At 57.9% G+C, this 16,781-nt stretch overlaps 1 protein-coding gene across 2 annotated transcripts; it reads right to left on the reverse strand.

Moving 5' to 3' along the window:
- Nucleotides 1–218: 218 nt before the first annotated feature.
- Nucleotides 219–13,265, reverse strand: LINGO3 (leucine rich repeat and Ig domain containing 3). 2 transcript variants are annotated; one of them, XM_051639573.1, is made up of 2 exons: nucleotides 13,225–13,265; nucleotides 219–2,500 (listed from the first exon to the last, which is right to left on the reverse strand). In XM_051639573.1, exon 2 carries the CDS (start codon nucleotides 2,465–2,467, stop codon nucleotides 650–652), a length of 1,818 nt encoding a protein of 605 aa, XP_051495533.1. In that variant the 5' UTR covers nucleotides 2,468–2,500; nucleotides 13,225–13,265; the 3' UTR covers nucleotides 219–649. The 2 variants fall into 2 exon arrangements, with proteins under 2 accessions (XP_051495533.1, XP_051495534.1); XM_051639574.1 differs by having other exon boundaries at nucleotides 219–2,563; nucleotides 13,225–13,241.
- Nucleotides 13,266–16,781: the final 3,516 nt, after the last annotated feature.

Consider the following 16,781-nt stretch of genomic DNA (forward strand, 5'->3'; position numbering starts at 1 on the left):
CCGAGCACCCATGTTTTGAGCTGCTCTTTCTTACACCCAACAATGGAAGTTCTCAAGGACCTGCCCGGGGGGGTGGGGGGTTCCAACTATGCCAAGGGGCTGGAGAAGACCCCTGGCTTGGCACAGCCCCCTCCAGCCCCCCCAGCACCCCAGTCCCCACGGAAGACTTTTCTCTTGGAAATTCATTTAAAAAAAGAAGAAAAAAAAATCAATAACTGGACCAAAAATAAGACAAGAAACAAGAAGAACCATAAACAACCACCGGGAAAGTTTTCTGGAGAGTCTCTTAAAAAAAAAAAACAACCCAGAAAGGGAAAGTGGGAGGAAAAGAGATGGAAGCAGTTTGGTTTTTTTTTCTCCCAGGCCCAAACGCGGCTGATCTCCTGGCTGGAGAAATGCATAGTTGGTAGTAAAACTTTTGGTGACAAAAAGGAGGCCCTGGAGCTGGGATGGCCCTTGGGCCACTTGCTGCAGGGCCAGGAGAGCCAGGGCCATCTCTTCCCAAGCCTGCAGGCCCACGTGGGGCTGACCCTGCACGTCTCCAGCTGCGTCCCAGCACAGCGAGGTCCCACCACCAGCTCTGGGATGTCTCCAGTGCTTCCACACACCTCCCCCTGGCCCTGTCCCACGGCAGACAGCAGTTCTCCTCTCAGATCATCTTCATGTTGAACTTCCTGGCTCCTCCTTGGCCGGTGGTGGTGGTGGGACCATCCACCTTGCGGAAGGAATACTCCACCGAGAAGTTGTTCTTGTGCTGTCCCCGGCCGCGGCTCCAGACGAAGAGGAGGAGGAAGCAGAAGAGCACCACGCCCAGGAAGGTGATGCAGCCCATGGCCGTGGAGACCAGGATGGTCTTGAGGTCCAGCGTAAACTTCAAGAAGACTTGGGTGTCGTTGTGGGAGGTGTCGTTGAAGTCGCTGAGGTACAAAGTCCGGTTGGGGTGGTAGGAGCCGTCGGGCAGCCGCCCCTTGACCGTCAGGGTGGCAAAGTAGGTGTCGTTGCCCCCCGCGTTGCTGGCGATGCAGATGTAGGTGCCACTGTCCTGCAGCTGGGCGAAGCGGATCTCCAGGGTGCCCCCGGGCAGCACGGTCACCCGGCCCGTGCTGCGGGTGGTGATCATGCGGTGCTGGGGGGACACCCAGGAGATGGAGGGGTCTGGCTCTCCGTCCGCCCGGCAAAGGAAGGACACGGACTGTCCTTCCCGGGCTGTCACGTGCTGCAGCTTCCGATCCTTGATCTTGGGCTTCTGGCAGGTGAAGTACTCAAAGAGAACCGAGTCTGGGAAGTCCCTCAGGGCGTTGCCCTGGATTTCGGGGGGTGAGGAGCACATGGGCTGCTGCCCGTCGAAGTTGAGCGTCTTCCGCCGCTGCAGGATCCAGAGGAGGCGGCAGTCACAGGCCAGGGGGTTCCTGTCCACCCGCAGCGTCTCCAGCGTGTTGACGGAGTGGAAGGTGCTCTCCTCCAGCGTGGACAGAAAGTTGCTGGAGAGGTTGAGCAGCCGGATTTGTCTCAGCCCGGAGAAAGCCTGAGGCTCCACGGACACCAAGAGAGCGCCCACGATGTGGAGCTCCTGGAGCCGGATGAGGTCTTTGAAGGAGCCCTTCAGCACGGTGCTGATGGGGTTGTAGGACAGGTTCAGGTACCGGAGGTACACCAGGTTCCTCAAGGCAGCAGCAGGCACGGCTGTGATGTTGGTGTAGGTGATGGAGAGCGAGGTGAGGTTCAAGCCCTGGAAGCTGGTAGGGGAGACGTCTTCCAGCAGCGGCCAGTTGTCGATCTCCAGCTGCAGGAGGTTGTAGAGCTTCTTGAAGTTTTGGTCCTCCAGTGCGGAGATGCTGAGGTGCCGGAGCCTCAGCACCTCCAGGTTCTGGAGGTAGGAGAGCGACTCGGCTGAGATGGAGGTCAGGTTGCACTTCTCAATGGTCAGCTGCTCCAGGCCCAGCAACCCCGAGAAGGCCCGCTGGGAGATGTACACCAAGTCATTATCACCCACCTCCAGGCTCTTCAGGTTTCGCAGGTCCTGAAACACGTAGTCCAGCAGGATGACGAGCTTGTTCTCGCTGAGGTCCAAGAGGGTGAGGTTGGTCAGCTTGGTGAAGACCCCAGGAGGGATGAGCTTGAGCTGGTTCCCCCGCAGCCGCAAGATCTGCAGGTTGAACAGGTTGCTGAAGGCGCCGGGCTCCACGTTGGAGATGATGTTCTCGCTGAAATCCAGCTCCTCCAGCAGCGGGTACGGGGAGAGGTCCCCCGGGTTCAGGCAGCGGATGCGGTTCTTGTTGAGCTCCAGGATCTTGGTCTCGGTGGGGATGCCCTCGGGGATGGAGGTGAGTCGCTTGCGGTGACACAGCACCGACCTGACCTGCGGGGCGCACTCGCAGCGGGCAGGGCAGGCGGCCGCCCGCCGCGGGCTCAGGAGGACCAGCTGGAGGACCAGGGCCGGGAGCCAACATCTCATTGTGTAGAGCATGGTCTACGGGCTCACCACCCTTCTCCTGAGCGCCTGGAAGGGAGAGATGCGGAGTCAGGTGGGAGGAGGACAACGAAGTCCTGCCCGGCTCCAGGTCTGTGGGTTGGAAAATACTCCTTGAGTCGGGGTCCATGGCCCCGACAAGGTCCCATCCCCCCAAAAAAACTCTCCAAAACCCTTTCTCAACCCCCAGTGTGTGACCCGGTGACTGTGCCCAACGCAAACCTGGGTGAAACCGCCTGCAGGTGCTGTCAGGAGAGCAGGGAAACTGAGGCAGGGGAAAAGAGGTTTGCGAGAGGAGCTGCAGACCCACCCCTCAGCCTCTGCCCACCCCCCCTCCCGCCAGCTCCCACCTGCTCTGTGCCCCCCAACCACGAGCTCCCCGGGATAACGGGGGGACAGAGTCCCCCCCCCCGGGCAGCGCAGGAGCAGAGCTGCGGCCAGAGCCCCTGCAAACTGATGACACCGGTGGGAGGCTGCCGGGAGGTCTCCTCGGGCGGCACAGTCCCTGCCCGGGCCCCGCGGGGTCCTGCAGGACGGGGGATGCTCGGGGTGGCCGGTCGGGACCTGCTCCCCTCCCTGTCCCCGGCGTCGCCTCCTCGGAGCCGGGATTGAAGCGGCCGCGCCGATCTCGGCAGCAGCGGGATCAGCGGGGAGCCCGGCGGCTGCTTCCTTCCCGGGATCAGCACTTGGCTGCTGCTTCCCTTTCCTCTGCTTCCCTCTCCTCTGCTTCCCTTTCCCTTGCTTCCCTTTCCCTTGCTTCCCTTTCCCTTGCTTCCCTTTCCTCTGCTTCCCTTTCCTCACTCCCCCTTTCCCCTGCTTCCCTTTCCTCACTCCCCCTTTCCTCACTCCCCCTTTCCCCTCCTTCCCTTTCCCCTGCTTCCCTTTCCCCTGCTTCCCTTTCCCCTGCTTCCCTTTCCCCTGCTTCCCTTTCCTCACTCCCCCTTTCCCCTACTTCCCTTTCCTCTGCTTCCCTCTCCTCTGCTTCCCTTTCCCTTGCTTCCCTTCCCCTTGCTTCCCTCTCCTCACTCCCCCTTTCCCCTGCTTCTCTCCCCTGCTTCCCTTTCCTCACTCACTCTTTCCTCTAATTCCCTTTCCTTGCTCCCTTTCCTCTGCTTCTTTTTCCTCACTCCCCCCTTCCTCTTATTACCTTTCCTCTAATTCCCTTTCCCCTGCTTCCCTTTCCTCACTTCCCGTTCCATCCCCTTCTGTGCCCCCCATCTGCCGAGCTGCCCCCACCCCTGGAAACACACCTCCCAGCACCAGCACAAACTCATCAGCTGCCTTTCCCTAATGAAGCACTGTCATTAACCTAATTAAGTGGCAGAGCTGGGCTCCAGGAGGGAATTCTGGGGGGTGCTGAGAGCAGAGCCAGCCCCTCCAGCCACCCTTGCAGAGGTGGAGTGAGCGGGGCAGGTCTCAGCCCTGCTCTGGGGTGAAAAATACCCCAAATGAGCCTTAATGATGTGACCTGAAGTGGTTTGACACCTCCTGGGGTTGGGCCTTCAAGGAGGTGTCTCACAGCCCTGCCAGGAGCCGTTCTGGCTCAGAACCCCAGTGGGCTCTGGGCTGAGGGGGGACAGCTTTTGGTTGCCCCCCCAGGTTCAGAAGGCTCCTCTCCTGCTCCCCGCGGGATGGGAAGGATGGATCCCACACGACCTGCAAACCCCCAGGAAGAAAAACCCTCCCGATGTATTGTGACATTCATTTCATTCAGTGAAGGAGGAAGCCCCAGGCACGGCTGCCAGGCCACTGGTGTCCCACTGGGAGACCCCTGGGAGCCTCCAAAGGGGAGACCCATCCCCTCCCCTGCCCGGGTGGCTGTGCTGTGTTCATTATGGATGAGCTGGGGTAACCACAGCCCACTTCTGGTTACCTCTCGGGCCACCTGATCCTCCAAGCGAAGGCACGAACCCGCTGGAGTCGTTTTCCTCGCCAGCTGGGGAGCGGGAGCTGCAGCCCCAGGTCTCCTTCCTGCTCTGCAGGGCATGGTCTGTTCCCCCCGTCCCCATCCGTGGGTGCCCCGTGGGTCCAGGAACAGCCCCGGCACCCTCAGCAAACCCCACGGGGGGGTTAAGAGGGGCTGGGTGGGCCCCTTCCCAGCAAACCCAGGTGGATACAAGCTCTGGAGCAAGGAGCTGTGAGGCTCTGCTGGCCCCAGGACGTTCCAGAGAAGCCATCTCAGCTGTGGAGACCCCCTGAGGGGACAACCAGGGCTGAGCCAGGCAGAGAAGCAGCATTTACGAATAGCTCATTACTCCGTAGGCCACGTTCTCCAGGGCTGGCCGGGGCCCTGGGGAGCCAGGCCAATCCCCCCTCCAGCTGAAGGCCCAGATAGAGGCTTTTCTTCACATTTAATTCCTTTTTTTTTTAAAAAAAAAAAGCCTGCTGCAGACAGGGGAACAGAGCCGGGAAAGGCTGAGGGGCTGGGGAGCAGCGAGGGGGAAGCCAAGCAGCCCAGCTTTGGCCACCCTGGGAGCAGCTCCTTCCCTCTCCAGCGGCCACCAAGCCCAGTGTGTCCCAGCCACTGGCTGGCAGCTCCGTGCCTCCCAGCAGGAGGAGGTGGAATGTCCTCCTGCCACGGAGGAGCCGTGTCCCGGGTGCTCAGCCACCCCCTCCTGCCTGCAGGAGGGTCTCTGCCCCCTCACACCACCGTTGCTTCGAGGCAAGGAGGTGACAAAACCCTCCTCTGCTCCTCAGCATGGCTCCTGCTTTGGTGGCACACGAAGAGCAATTGCTCCTCAGCTGCCACTTCTCCCTTTTTCGGAATAAAGACCAGGAAAGCAGCCCAGGCTGACAGTTCATGGTTGCCCTGTTTTGACACGGGGTGAGCTCAAACGCTCCAGTCAAAGCAACGTCTTGGTTTATTCTTCCACTGACTTCCAGGATGCAAAATGGTCCTGCTGGGGTCTCCTCCTCCAGGAACCCCACTGCTGGTGCTCCAGGCTGTGTCACCTCCTTCCTGGGCTCTGCCAGGAGCATCCAGGGGAGGTGCCGTGCTCTGGATCCCGAGCATGGGATGTGTATCCAGGATACTGATCCACCTTTCCGGGAGGCCCCAGGGGAGGGTGGAGACCCCCAGGTAGGGAGGGAGCAAACGGGGCAGAAGGTGATGCTGGGACCCCCCCCCCGTGCATTTTGGAAAAGCTCATCCTTAAAACACCCCCAGGAGGAGGACAGCAGGATGGTGGCAGGATGGTGGCAGTGCCAGCGGCTCGTGCCAGTGCCAGCACATCCCAAAGTTGGCAGGAGGCAGGAGGAGGCTCCTACAAACACCAACAACAGCCAAATGCTGCGGGAAACACCCCAGGGACGCCTGTTTGCTGCTGCCCGGCCGAGCACCAGCAGCCAGCCCAGCTCCATGCCAGGAGACAGCCCTGACCACAGCTCCACCATGCAGATGGTGGCACCTGGGCACTCACCAGCATCCTCACAGACACCATCTGCCCCCACCCTGGGGCTTGGGGTGGGTTTGGGAGGTGGATGGAGCCCCACTGAAGCAGAACTTTGGGACCACCTTGTTCATGGGCTGGTGGGTTTAGCCGTGTTGGGACTTCCCAGCAAACATGAAAGCAAGCAACTTGTTTAAGATGGTTTAAGCATCATCGATGGAGACCTTATTCCTTCCCCTCCTTTTGGGGGTCTCTAAAGCTGCTTAGGACAAGAGGAAATGGGCTCAAGTTGTGCCAGGGGAGGTTTAGATTAGATATTAGAAAAAGTTTATTCACTAAAAGGATAATTAAACGCTGGCAGAGGCTGCCCAGGGGTTGAGTCTCCATCCCTGGAGGTGTTTAGGAGACATTGATGTGGGACTCAGGAACATGGTTTAAGCACTGGAATTGGTAGATTTAGGTTAATGGTTGGTAGAAGTAGGTTGTGGTTGGACTCGATGATCTTAAAGGTCTTTTCCAACCTGAATGATCCCAGTTCTGTGATTCTGTGATCAGCCTCTGTGCAGGGAGCACCTGAGCCCCACCTTCATGGAAGGTCTTGGAGAATGAACTTGGCAAGCTGGAGCTGCACTTGGTCCCAAGAGCTGTGGGGAAACCCAGACCTTTTGCAGCACGTTCACTCCAAGCATCGTCTTCCCTCAGGTATCCGGGCTCTTTTGAGACAATCCTTGTCTAGTTCTATATTGCTGAACCTTCTGGAATGGCTTTGGATATCTCCCCTGGCTCATTTACAGCTCCCCAGGGTTGCTCAGGGCAGGGTGCTGGGCTCCCTGGTGGGGTGAACTCTGTGTGATCCTGGGGTGTCAACCAGACGAGCTCTCAGTTACCAGGAATGGGAACACAACTGCATCCAAAAGACTTGATGGCTTGTCTGGGACTCCAACCACCCCGAGCTGCTGGCACAGGCTTGGAGTGGAGGATGGGAGCCCTGAACACAGATGCCAACAACTCCCAGAGGTGGGTGCCAGGCTGAGCCTTGGCCTCAAGCTCTTCTCCTGGGTTGGGAGCCTTGGTCCTGTTCTCTGGGGAAGCTGGAGCTGCCGTGGGACAGAGCTCCTCAAGGCCAGAAAAAAAAAGCCCAGCTCCCTGTGCCAAAGCCTGTCCAGACATCAGCTCCTTCCTCTCTGCCAGAAAAGCCCCAACTTTCCATTTCAAACTTGTTCCACGAGTGGCAAAAATTAAGCTCCCCCAAGTATGTTTTTTTTGGGCTGCGAAGGGAGAAAAACGGGGTCCCTGGGAAATCTGCTTCAGGCTCAGCTCCTGCTGGCATCAACCTGTGGCACCCAGGGGCTGGTGCCAGGGCCCCTGGGGGGAATTTCAGCCACTTTTCAGAGCAAACTTCCATGCCTGAACACAAAGCCAGGGCTTTGAGCCATGTTTTTCCAGCTGCTGCTGTGGGTGGCTTTGCTCACAGCAAAGTGATGTTATGAGGGACATTTTCTGGGGGCACTGAAGAGGTGTCTCCAGAATTTCTTGTGCCACCAGCCCGAAAGAAACTTCTGGCTCCTTAATTTATCCCTGGCCTCAAGTCTAGAAAACCAGCAGGTTTGTGGCCACACTGGGCTTGGAAAAGCCCCCAGAGTAGACTGGGGGACATGGGGGAGATTGAGGCGATGGAGACAAGCTGAAGAAGCATCCCCAGGAGCTTCCTTGGCTCCAGGGGTGACACCAGTAGGATTCCCCCTCTGATCCGGGCAGCAAAAACAACTCAGTTTATGTTGGGGAGTGGAGGAGATGAAAGCAGAGCTGAGGCATAAAGGAAGAGGCAGAAAACCCAGAGGGTCAGAGGAGGCCAGTGATGCCCCCACGCCGCGCTCTGACGAGGCTCCACTGATCAGGCAATTAGCAAACCAAGCATGAGGATAACCCAGCTGAAACAGGGAGAGGAGGAGCAAGCTGGGGGTAGGAAGGATGAAAATCAATCACCAGACCTAATGGAGAATTATCTGGCAGAGGTTTATTCCTAATCCCATCAGAGTCTGGCTGGGAAACCAACTCTCCGGGCTCTGTGCGGTGGGTCCCCCCCAACTCCAGGATGTGGCAGATGTTCCAAAACTGGGGCTCCCCAGGGCACCAGGAGGCCAAATGATTGTACCCAAGAGCCAGGGCAGAGCCCAGCAGCAGGGCTGGCACCTGTGGCCACTGTGGTCCCAACAGGGACCTTGGGAGCCCACCCTTGTTGGAGGCTGCTCCCACAAAAGCAGATTTTCCTGGAGAGAAACCCCAGCACACGTTACACCAGCCCATCATTCCCAGCCCTCTGGGTGATCAGGGTCCCAGCTGGTGGTCTTGGCATTTGTTTTTGGCAGCTCCCACATCCCTCAGCAACCTCGGTTTCAGGTGACTTCAGGGCTTTTTTGGTCTGCAAAATACATCTTAACCCCCGTGAAACGGGCCCCAGCAGCGCGTGGGTGAAGTGGCCCAAAAGCTCCTCCAGCCCCACGTGCCTCCAGCACAACTCCTCAGCACCCCATGGGTTCCTACCACCACAGCACCTGCCACCACCCAGCCCTCTGGGCCTCGGATTTTAAGCCACATCTACTCAAAAGCTTCTGTTTGAACTCTTTTCTAGAGCCACGTTAGTGGGGGAGCTGGGAGGAGAGCGTGAAGGAGGAGATGGCTGTGTGAGGTGACAGGGTCACTGCAGAAAATGCCCTGAAGCGTGGCTTGAAGGGACTTAAGGGCTTGAAAAAGATGAAGTCTTCGTGTAGAAGGGAGATATTTTGGTGCCTGGCAGCTGCTGCATCTCACGAGTCTCCCCCTGCTCAGCAGCCCCAGGTCTCGGGGCCAGCTGAGATGAAGCTGGAGCAGCAAGACTGTGGCAGCTCTCAGCACAGGGTTGGCCCTTCCTACCCAGCAGAAGCCAGGGCTGGCATCTTCATGGAGCTGTCTTCCCACCTCGTGATCCCATCCTGAGTCCTCAACAGCCACGACCGCAGGACTCTCCACTTCCCTCCCACATGGAAACTCCCAGCCCTCGGAAATGCTGTGAAAACCCAGAAACAAGGATTCCCTAACCAGCTCAGACACCAAGGAGACAACTCAAAAGAAGCCACTGCTTATTTTTAGAGCCAACCTCATGATTCTTGAGCACGTGGCCCAGGCAACACTGTGCAGGCAGCCCCAGATTGGCTGCAATCTGCTTTTCTTCTTGATAGACATCATGTCTGAATCTCTATCTCCACACGATGCTCCCAGGAGAGAAGACATTTGGATACAACCACAACGTACAACATTTCTAAAAGGTCACTGCATGTCCCAGGGAACGAGCTGCAGAAGCCACTTACCAGCAACAGGGGCTTTGGGGAAGCAGTTAATATTCCACAAGCATCTTTATTTCTCTACCAAGGTGAATAACTCCTCTACAAGTAGGGAAGGGGGAGCAGGACAAGGGGGTGCTATGATCTTATTTTAACCCAAACATTTGGACCAAACCCCTGGCCAGAGCTGAATCTCAGCTGTTTCTGGGAAATGTCAGCTGAGAGCAAACCTCACCTGGATCTCAAGAGCTTCAGTACCTGCTGGGAACTGAAGCTGAGCTTGACTCCCCTTCTTCAACTGTGCCCCAAAGGGTCTTGTTGCCAGTGAGGGCTCCACCAGTGCTCATCAGCAACACTGGGAGGAGCTTGGCTTTAGGGAATGGTCCTTGGATGGGCACTGGGGGGTTATTTTTTGAAGATTCCCAGCAAGTACCTGCTGTGCAGTGAGAACTTTCTCATTTGCAGAAAAGCCCATAAATGTTGTGAGCAGGAGGATGAGGGTCTGGAAGGCCAATGCAGGATGGCAGCTCACGTCCCTGGGACTTCCCCCCCAGTGTTTTGCCATTGCTGTCTGTCACCAGGACCAGTTCCTGGCTGCATCCCCCGTGGTTTCCCTGTTCCTGAGCAGCCCCTGCTAGAACAGGACCCAGAGACAGCCCAGGTCTAGGAGAGTCCCTCTGGAAAACCACCTTCCTCCTTTCCCACCTCAGAGCAGGACAGCCCAGCAGCTCTGGGCTTTGTAAAGCTCCTGTCTGAGCCAAAGCTGCCCCATCTGAGCCAAGGTTGCCCCATCTGAGCCAAGGTTGCCCCATCTGAGCCAAAGCTGCCCCATCTGAGCCAAAAGTGCCCCATCTGAGCCAAGGTTGCCCCATCTGAGCCAAAGCTGCCCCATCTGAGCCAAAAGTGCCCCATCTGAGCCAAGGCTGCTCCATCCAAACCAAAACCACCCCATCTGAACCAACCCAAAGTTTACCCCTGCTCAGGTTTCCTCCTGGCTGAGCCCTGGCAGCAGAGCTGGGGAACCTGAGCCCCCGGGCAATGTCCTCCTGGCATCTGCCAGTGCCCAAGCCCATGCCAGGATCTTGCCAAGGGATGTACAAACCAGGAGCCCAACACCAGCCCAGCAGGGACGTGACAGGCACACGTGGCCTGGCTGGGAGCAGGGAACCAGGGCTAAGCTCCTGGCAATGGCTCCTGCCCCCACGGAGACACAAATAAAGATGATTCAATGAGAAAAGGGAATTTGTGCCTTCTCCTGCAGCTGCTTCTCCTCCTGCCTCGGGGCGTGCAGCAGCTTTCCAAGCTCATGACTGACCTCCTGCACCAGGGCTGCTGAAACACAACTGGGGAGCAACTGCCCTGGAGCAAAACCTCAGCAGAGGCCAGCACCCGTGCCAGGGGAGGGAGGGGGCTCACAGGGGCCTGGACATCCCCACGCAGAGCACAGGCTGTGGGGGGACACAGCATCCCGGGATCACCCCTGTCCTGCAGACAGGTCACCCAAAGGGGCTCCTTGCCTCTCAAAGGGACCCTGCACCTTGGCTCCTCTGACCCAGGCAGCTCCACGAGAGCTGAAGTGCAGGAGCAGGGTGATTAATCACCAGCCCAGAAGAGCACACACTGTCACGAGGCACCTTTCAGAGAGCTGATGGATGATGCTGCTCAGGGGTGTGCAGAGCACCTGGGCTGGCAGCCACCCCCCCTGGCCCCAGCCCTGGCCCAGCTCAGCCCTCCCAGTGCCACTGGCTGAGGACTTCAAAGCCACCCAGGTGCCAGATGCTGCCCCGTGGGCTTGGCCCCAGCAAACCACCTCATTTGTCCACCTGGCCCAGCACACCAGCCCTCCTTGGATTAGGTTGTTCATTAAGCTCAACATCTGGGTGACATTGGCCTGAGTCCCTCAGGGGGGGGAGCTGGCACATCAATCACACTGTGATGCCTCCAGCTGCCAGCACTGGACCTCAGGTGGCAAAACCTGCTCTTAATCCCTCACCTGAAGCCTGTGGCACCTGCCAGGGGATGCACCAAATGAAGTCAAGGCAGACCCAGCCACCTCCCCGAGGCTCAAGGATTGAACAACAATCATTTCCAGACCTGACCCCCAGAAAGGGACCCTGTTCCTTAGGGCTCAGCCCCACGGGCTCCTCCACCCACAGCGAGGGGTCCCTGGGCTTCCCTCTGAGAGGGAGCACGGAGCTGCTGCCAGCCCGTGGGCACCAGCACCCCAGGAAGGGAGACACATCATCTGGGAGGCTTTAATTCGACTGGACAGCTGGATTTGTGGGCAGGATGAACAGCCTGACAGGCCAGACTGATGGACAGATGTCTGCTCTGAGGACAGGGCGGGAGAGGCAGCCAGGGGTGGAAAACAACCTGGTCCTGGTGGGACTGTTGGGCTCTCTGCAGGAAAACAAGCTCGATGCTCTGCAAGCAAACCTTGGTGGGTGCAGAGGGGTCAGGGGTGCAGACAAGGAGCCCCCGATCTGCTGGAAACCCCCCCTCAGAGTGGGAATCCCAGGCAAGGGGAGAGCAGAGCAACAGCCTTCCCTCTGCCTTTCAGCTCTGCTCAGCATCAAGTCCTGGCCTGGAGACATTTTTAAAGCCCTGTCTGCAGCTGCAGCACTGGAAATGAGGTTGCCATCCCAGTAATGATGATGGGAGCAGTGAGCACAGAAAGGAAAATGCCACCACAGGGCTGAAGGAACACCTGACACTCCAACGTGTACCTGGATCTGCCAGCTGGGAGGGAGACCAAACCACTGCTGGAAGGAGTCCCTGAGAGGGGGCTGGGGGGCTCATCCCTGCCCTGATGGGCCCTATGGAGGGTGGATCCCCCCCCAGCATCTCTGCTCAGGTTTGGGAGGGGACTGGCCAGGCCCTGGGGGGCCCAGCTCTGCCACCCCCACAGCTCCTCCAGGCTGGAGGTTGCAGCCAGGGGTGACATTTGAAGCAAGAGATACTGGTGTCAGGCCCCAGATGTACAGCTTCGGGGCATCAGCTGTGGCTGTGGGACAGGAGAACGTCTCCTGGCCCAGCCCCAAAGAGGCTGCTGAAAATCAGGAGTCTCCAGGATGGGCAGGGCTCAGCAGAGCCATCTTGCCTCTATCCCTGTCCAGCACCTCAACAGCAGAGCAAGAGCAAAGCCTCCAGAGCATTGAGCTGGTGGACTCCCAGACCACTGCCCCCTCTCCATGAAACCCAACCCCCAAACCACTGCTCTTCAAACCAATGTCACACCCATCCCAGTGCAGCCCAGGCTGTGGTCCCTGCTGCTGCCTGCCTGGGAGTGAGCCCCAGGGCTGGACACCCCTGAGCTTCACATCCCACCCCCACTGCTGTTACTTCTTGCTCATTCTGGGGTCGTGGCAACAGGCATGAGATTTCTCAGCTGTGATGTTGGAGAGGGTCTAGAGAAGGGCCACCAAGATGATCCAAGGGCTGGAGCAGCTCTGCTCTGGAGACAGGCTGGGAGAGTTGGGGTGTTCAGCCTGGAGAAGAGAAGGCTCCAGGGAGACCTTAGAGCAGCTTCCAGTGCCTGAAGGGGCTCCAGGAAAGCTGGGGAGGGACTTGGGACAAGGGCAGGGAGGGAGAGGACAAGGGAGGATGGATGAAAACTGGCAGAGGGAGATTGAGGTGAGACATGAGGAGGGAATTCTGGAGTGTGAGGGTGGTGAGACACTGGAAGGGGTTGCCCAGGGAGGTTGTTGATGCTCCATCCCTGGAGGTTTTTAAGGCCAGGCTGGACGAGGTTTTGTGCAACGTGGCCTAGTGGGAGGTGTCCCTGCTCATGGCAGGGGGGTTGGAACTGGATGATCTTGAAGGTCCCTTCCAACCTTGATGATTCTGTGATGTGGGTCAAACCTCACCAGCCCTCAGCACCCCCTGCCGCAGGAGGAGGGTGGGGATGAGGAGGGAGCTAATGTCACCAAGTGGAGACAACCATCAGCTGAAAATGAGCTGGATTTCCAGTGTCCCAGTGCACAAAGCCCACCCAAGGGCAGCATGAAGCTGAAAACCCCCCCTCCCCCCCCCGGGGAGCACTCACCGTTCTGCAGGTCTGAGGCTGCACCCACATCTGGGGCTGCTGTGGCATCTGAGAGCAGGGATGGTTACATGGCAACGTGTCCTGCACAGCCAGCCTGGGCTCCTCTGCACAACACAGCACAAGGACACACACCTGTAAATCCCCTTCCAGTGCCCAGCACCGAAATCCCAAATAAACACCCCCAAAGCCCAAGGACGTGGCACACGGGCACCTCCCAGAGGAGGGGAGCATCCTTAGTCTTTCTCCAGCCAGACAAGTGACCCAACTTGCAGCTTGCTGGGTTCTAGATATAAAATTGTATATATTTACATATTTTATTACATATATATATATATAATTTTATATAATTTATTTTATATATAATGATACAGCACTTGAACCCTGAAGGATCCTCTTACAGCCAGGGGAGCACCCGAGCCCAGCACCACTCTGGGGGGAGCAGGGACACCCAGCAACACTCCCCACCCACCACACGTGGGGATTCCAGAAGGACACAGGTGCCCAGGGCCAACTCTCCAGTTCTCTCAAGAGATTTGACCCAAACTTCCAAGCAGAAGTGCCACTGGTTGCCTCCCCCCTGCTGCATCCTCCTCCGTGGGCACTTGTGGGGGGTCAGGAGACACGTTCCTAGCCCTGATGGCTGGTGGGGGGGGGGATGCAGGACCCCAGCCTGCAAGGAAAGGGTTTGCTGCAGTTTTGCTAAAGCCTTTTGAGCTCCGTGGATAAAGTTTAATTTGGGGAGGGGGGTGGGAAATCCAGCTCCTCTTGGTTAACGGCCCCCGGGCCCCCAGGCAGCCTCAGGTCCTGCTCAGCTGCACCTGCCCTGAGGTGCTGTGGGCACAGCTCAGCTCTGCCTGGGACCCCAACTCCTCCCTGCCCAGCTGAGCTGCCCTGGGGCTCCCCAAGGGCAGGAGCAGCAGCTGGGAAGGGTAATTCAGGCAGCAGGGTGGGAAAAACCCAGCACAGATCCCAGCACAGACCCCAGCATGATCCCAGCACAGACCCCAGCATGATCCCAGCACAGATCCCAACACAGGTCCCAACACAGGTCCCAGCACAGGTCCCAGCACAGGTCCCAGCACAGGTCCCAGCACAGATCCCAGCACAGATCCCAACACAGGTCCCAACACAGGTCCCAACACAGGTCCCAACACAGGTCCCAGCACAGGTCCCAGCACAGGTCCCAGCACAGATCCCAGCACAGGTCCCAGCACGATCCCAGCACAGATCCCAGCACAGGTCCCAGCACAGGTCCCAGCACAGGTCCCAGCACAGATCCCAGCACGATCCCAGCACAGATCCCAGCACGATCCCAGCACAGATCCCAGCACAGATCCCAGCACAGATCCCAGCACAGATCCCAGCATGATCCCAGCACAGGTCCCAACACAGGTCCCAACACTGATCCCAGCACAGGTCCCAGCACAGGTCCCAGCACAGGTCCCAGCACAGGTCCCAGCATGATCCCAGCACAGATCCCAGCATGATCCCAGCACAGATCCCAGCATGATCCCAGCACAGATCCCAGCACAGATCCCAGCACAGATCCCAGCACAGGTCCCAGGATGATCCCAGCACAGATCCCAGCACAGATCCCAGCACAGATCCCAGCATGATCCCAGCACAGGTCCCAACACTGATCCCAGCACAGGTCCCAGCACAGGTCCCAGCACAGGTCCCAGCACAGGTCCCAGCATGATCCCAGCACAGATCCCAGCATGATCCCAGCACAGATCCCAGCACAGGTCCCAGGATGATCCCAGCACAGATCCCAGCACAGGTCCCAGCACAGGTCCCAGCCAGGGAAGGTTCCCCTGCAGGACCCACAGCACAGGTGGCTGGTGCACGTGTGTGCAGGGCACTCACCCAGACTTAAAGGTGAGAGGAACCCAAACCAAGCCCTGCTCTGGGGAAATGATCCAGAAACCCCTCAACCTGCCCTCAGTGCCCAGGGGGGAAGGTTTTGCAGCACCACCAGCAGCAACGAGGGGGTGCAATTCCACAAGGATTTTGCCTGGAGAGACACCCCAGCTCAGGTGCTTTGAGGGGTGACAACCTCCACGGGTCAGATGCACCAATATCTGGTTCAACCACATGGTCCTGGCAGCTGCAGGGCAGGTGAGGCTCCACTGATGCCCAGGCACTGGGATTATGCCCAAGTGATGGGATAACTGGGAGGGAAGCAGCTCTGGTGTGTGTCACAGAGAGGCGTGTGGGAGCTGGCAGGTTCCAGAACCTCTGGGCCTTTTGGAGGAACCAGATGGGTGGTGCTGGGGAGCATCACCACCCAAAAGTTCAGCACCACTTCACCTTAGTTTGCTGCTCCTGATGACCAGGCTTGGGCTGCCAGGGATGGATAAAGCAAAACCTACTACAGATTCCAGCCAGCTGGACGTGCCCGTGGGTTTAGCACAAACCTGCTGAAACCAGCTGCAGGAAAAAGATCCAGGCATGGAGCAGCTTTGTCTCCAAACCTGCCTGCACCTTGCCAACCCCACCAGCACAGTGTGAACATGGGGTTGAAACTCGTTTTTGAGATCACTTGGGCTTTGCTTATCAACCCCCAGCACACGTTACACCAGCCCATCATTCCCAGCCCTCTGGGTGATCAGGGTCCCAGCTGGTGGTCTTGGCATTTGTTTTTGGCAGCTCCCACATCCCTCAGCAACCTCAGTTTCAGGTGACTTCAGGGCTTTTTTGGTCTGCAAAATACATCTTAACCCCCGTGAAACGGGCCCCAGCAGCGCGTGGGTGAAGTGGCCCAAAAGCTCCTCCAGCCCCACGTGCCTCCAGCACAACTCCTCAGCACCCCATGGGTTCCTACCACCACAGCACTTATCATAGAATCATAGAATCATAGAATCCCAGGGGTTGGAAGGGACCTCGAAAGATCATCTAGTCCAACCCCCCTGCCAGAGCAGGGGCACCCAGAGCACATCACACAGGAAGGCGTCTAGGAGGGTTTGAATGTCTGCAGAGAAGGAGACTCCCCAGCCTCTCTGGGCAGCCTGTCCCAGGGCTCTGTCACTCTCACAGTAACAAAATTTTTTCTAATATTGACCTTAAACCTCCTATGCTCCAATTTGTATCCATTACTCCTTGTCCTATCACTGGTCATCACTGAAAAAAGCTGAACTCCATCTTCTTGACACTCACCCTTTACGTATTTGTAACCATTGATGAGGTCACCCCTCAGTCTCCTTTTCTCCAAACTAAAGATCCCCAGCTCCCTCAGCCTTTCCTCATAAGGGAGATGTTCCACTTGCCACCATCCAGCCCTCTGGGCCTCGGATTTTAAGCCACATCTACTCAAAAGTTTCTGTTTGAACTCTTTCCTAGAGCCACGTTGGTGGGGGAGCTGGGAGGAGTCTCCTCTCCCGGGGACCACACAGGACCTGCCACTCCATGGAGGAGGCTGCAGGGGAAGTTCTGTGCACAGGAGCCTCTTGGAGAAGAGATCTGGCAGCAAAGGCAAAGGGCAAACAGGACCTTGGGGTCCTGTGAAATCAGCAGAGACACAAGTGGGGCCGTGAAAATGATTTGAGGGCTGGATGGGG

Source organism: Apus apus, chromosome 24, assembly GCF_020740795.1.
Source record: "Apus apus isolate bApuApu2 chromosome 24, bApuApu2.pri.cur, whole genome shotgun sequence".
Taxonomy (NCBI): Eukaryota; Metazoa; Chordata; class Aves; order Apodiformes; family Apodidae; genus Apus; species Apus apus.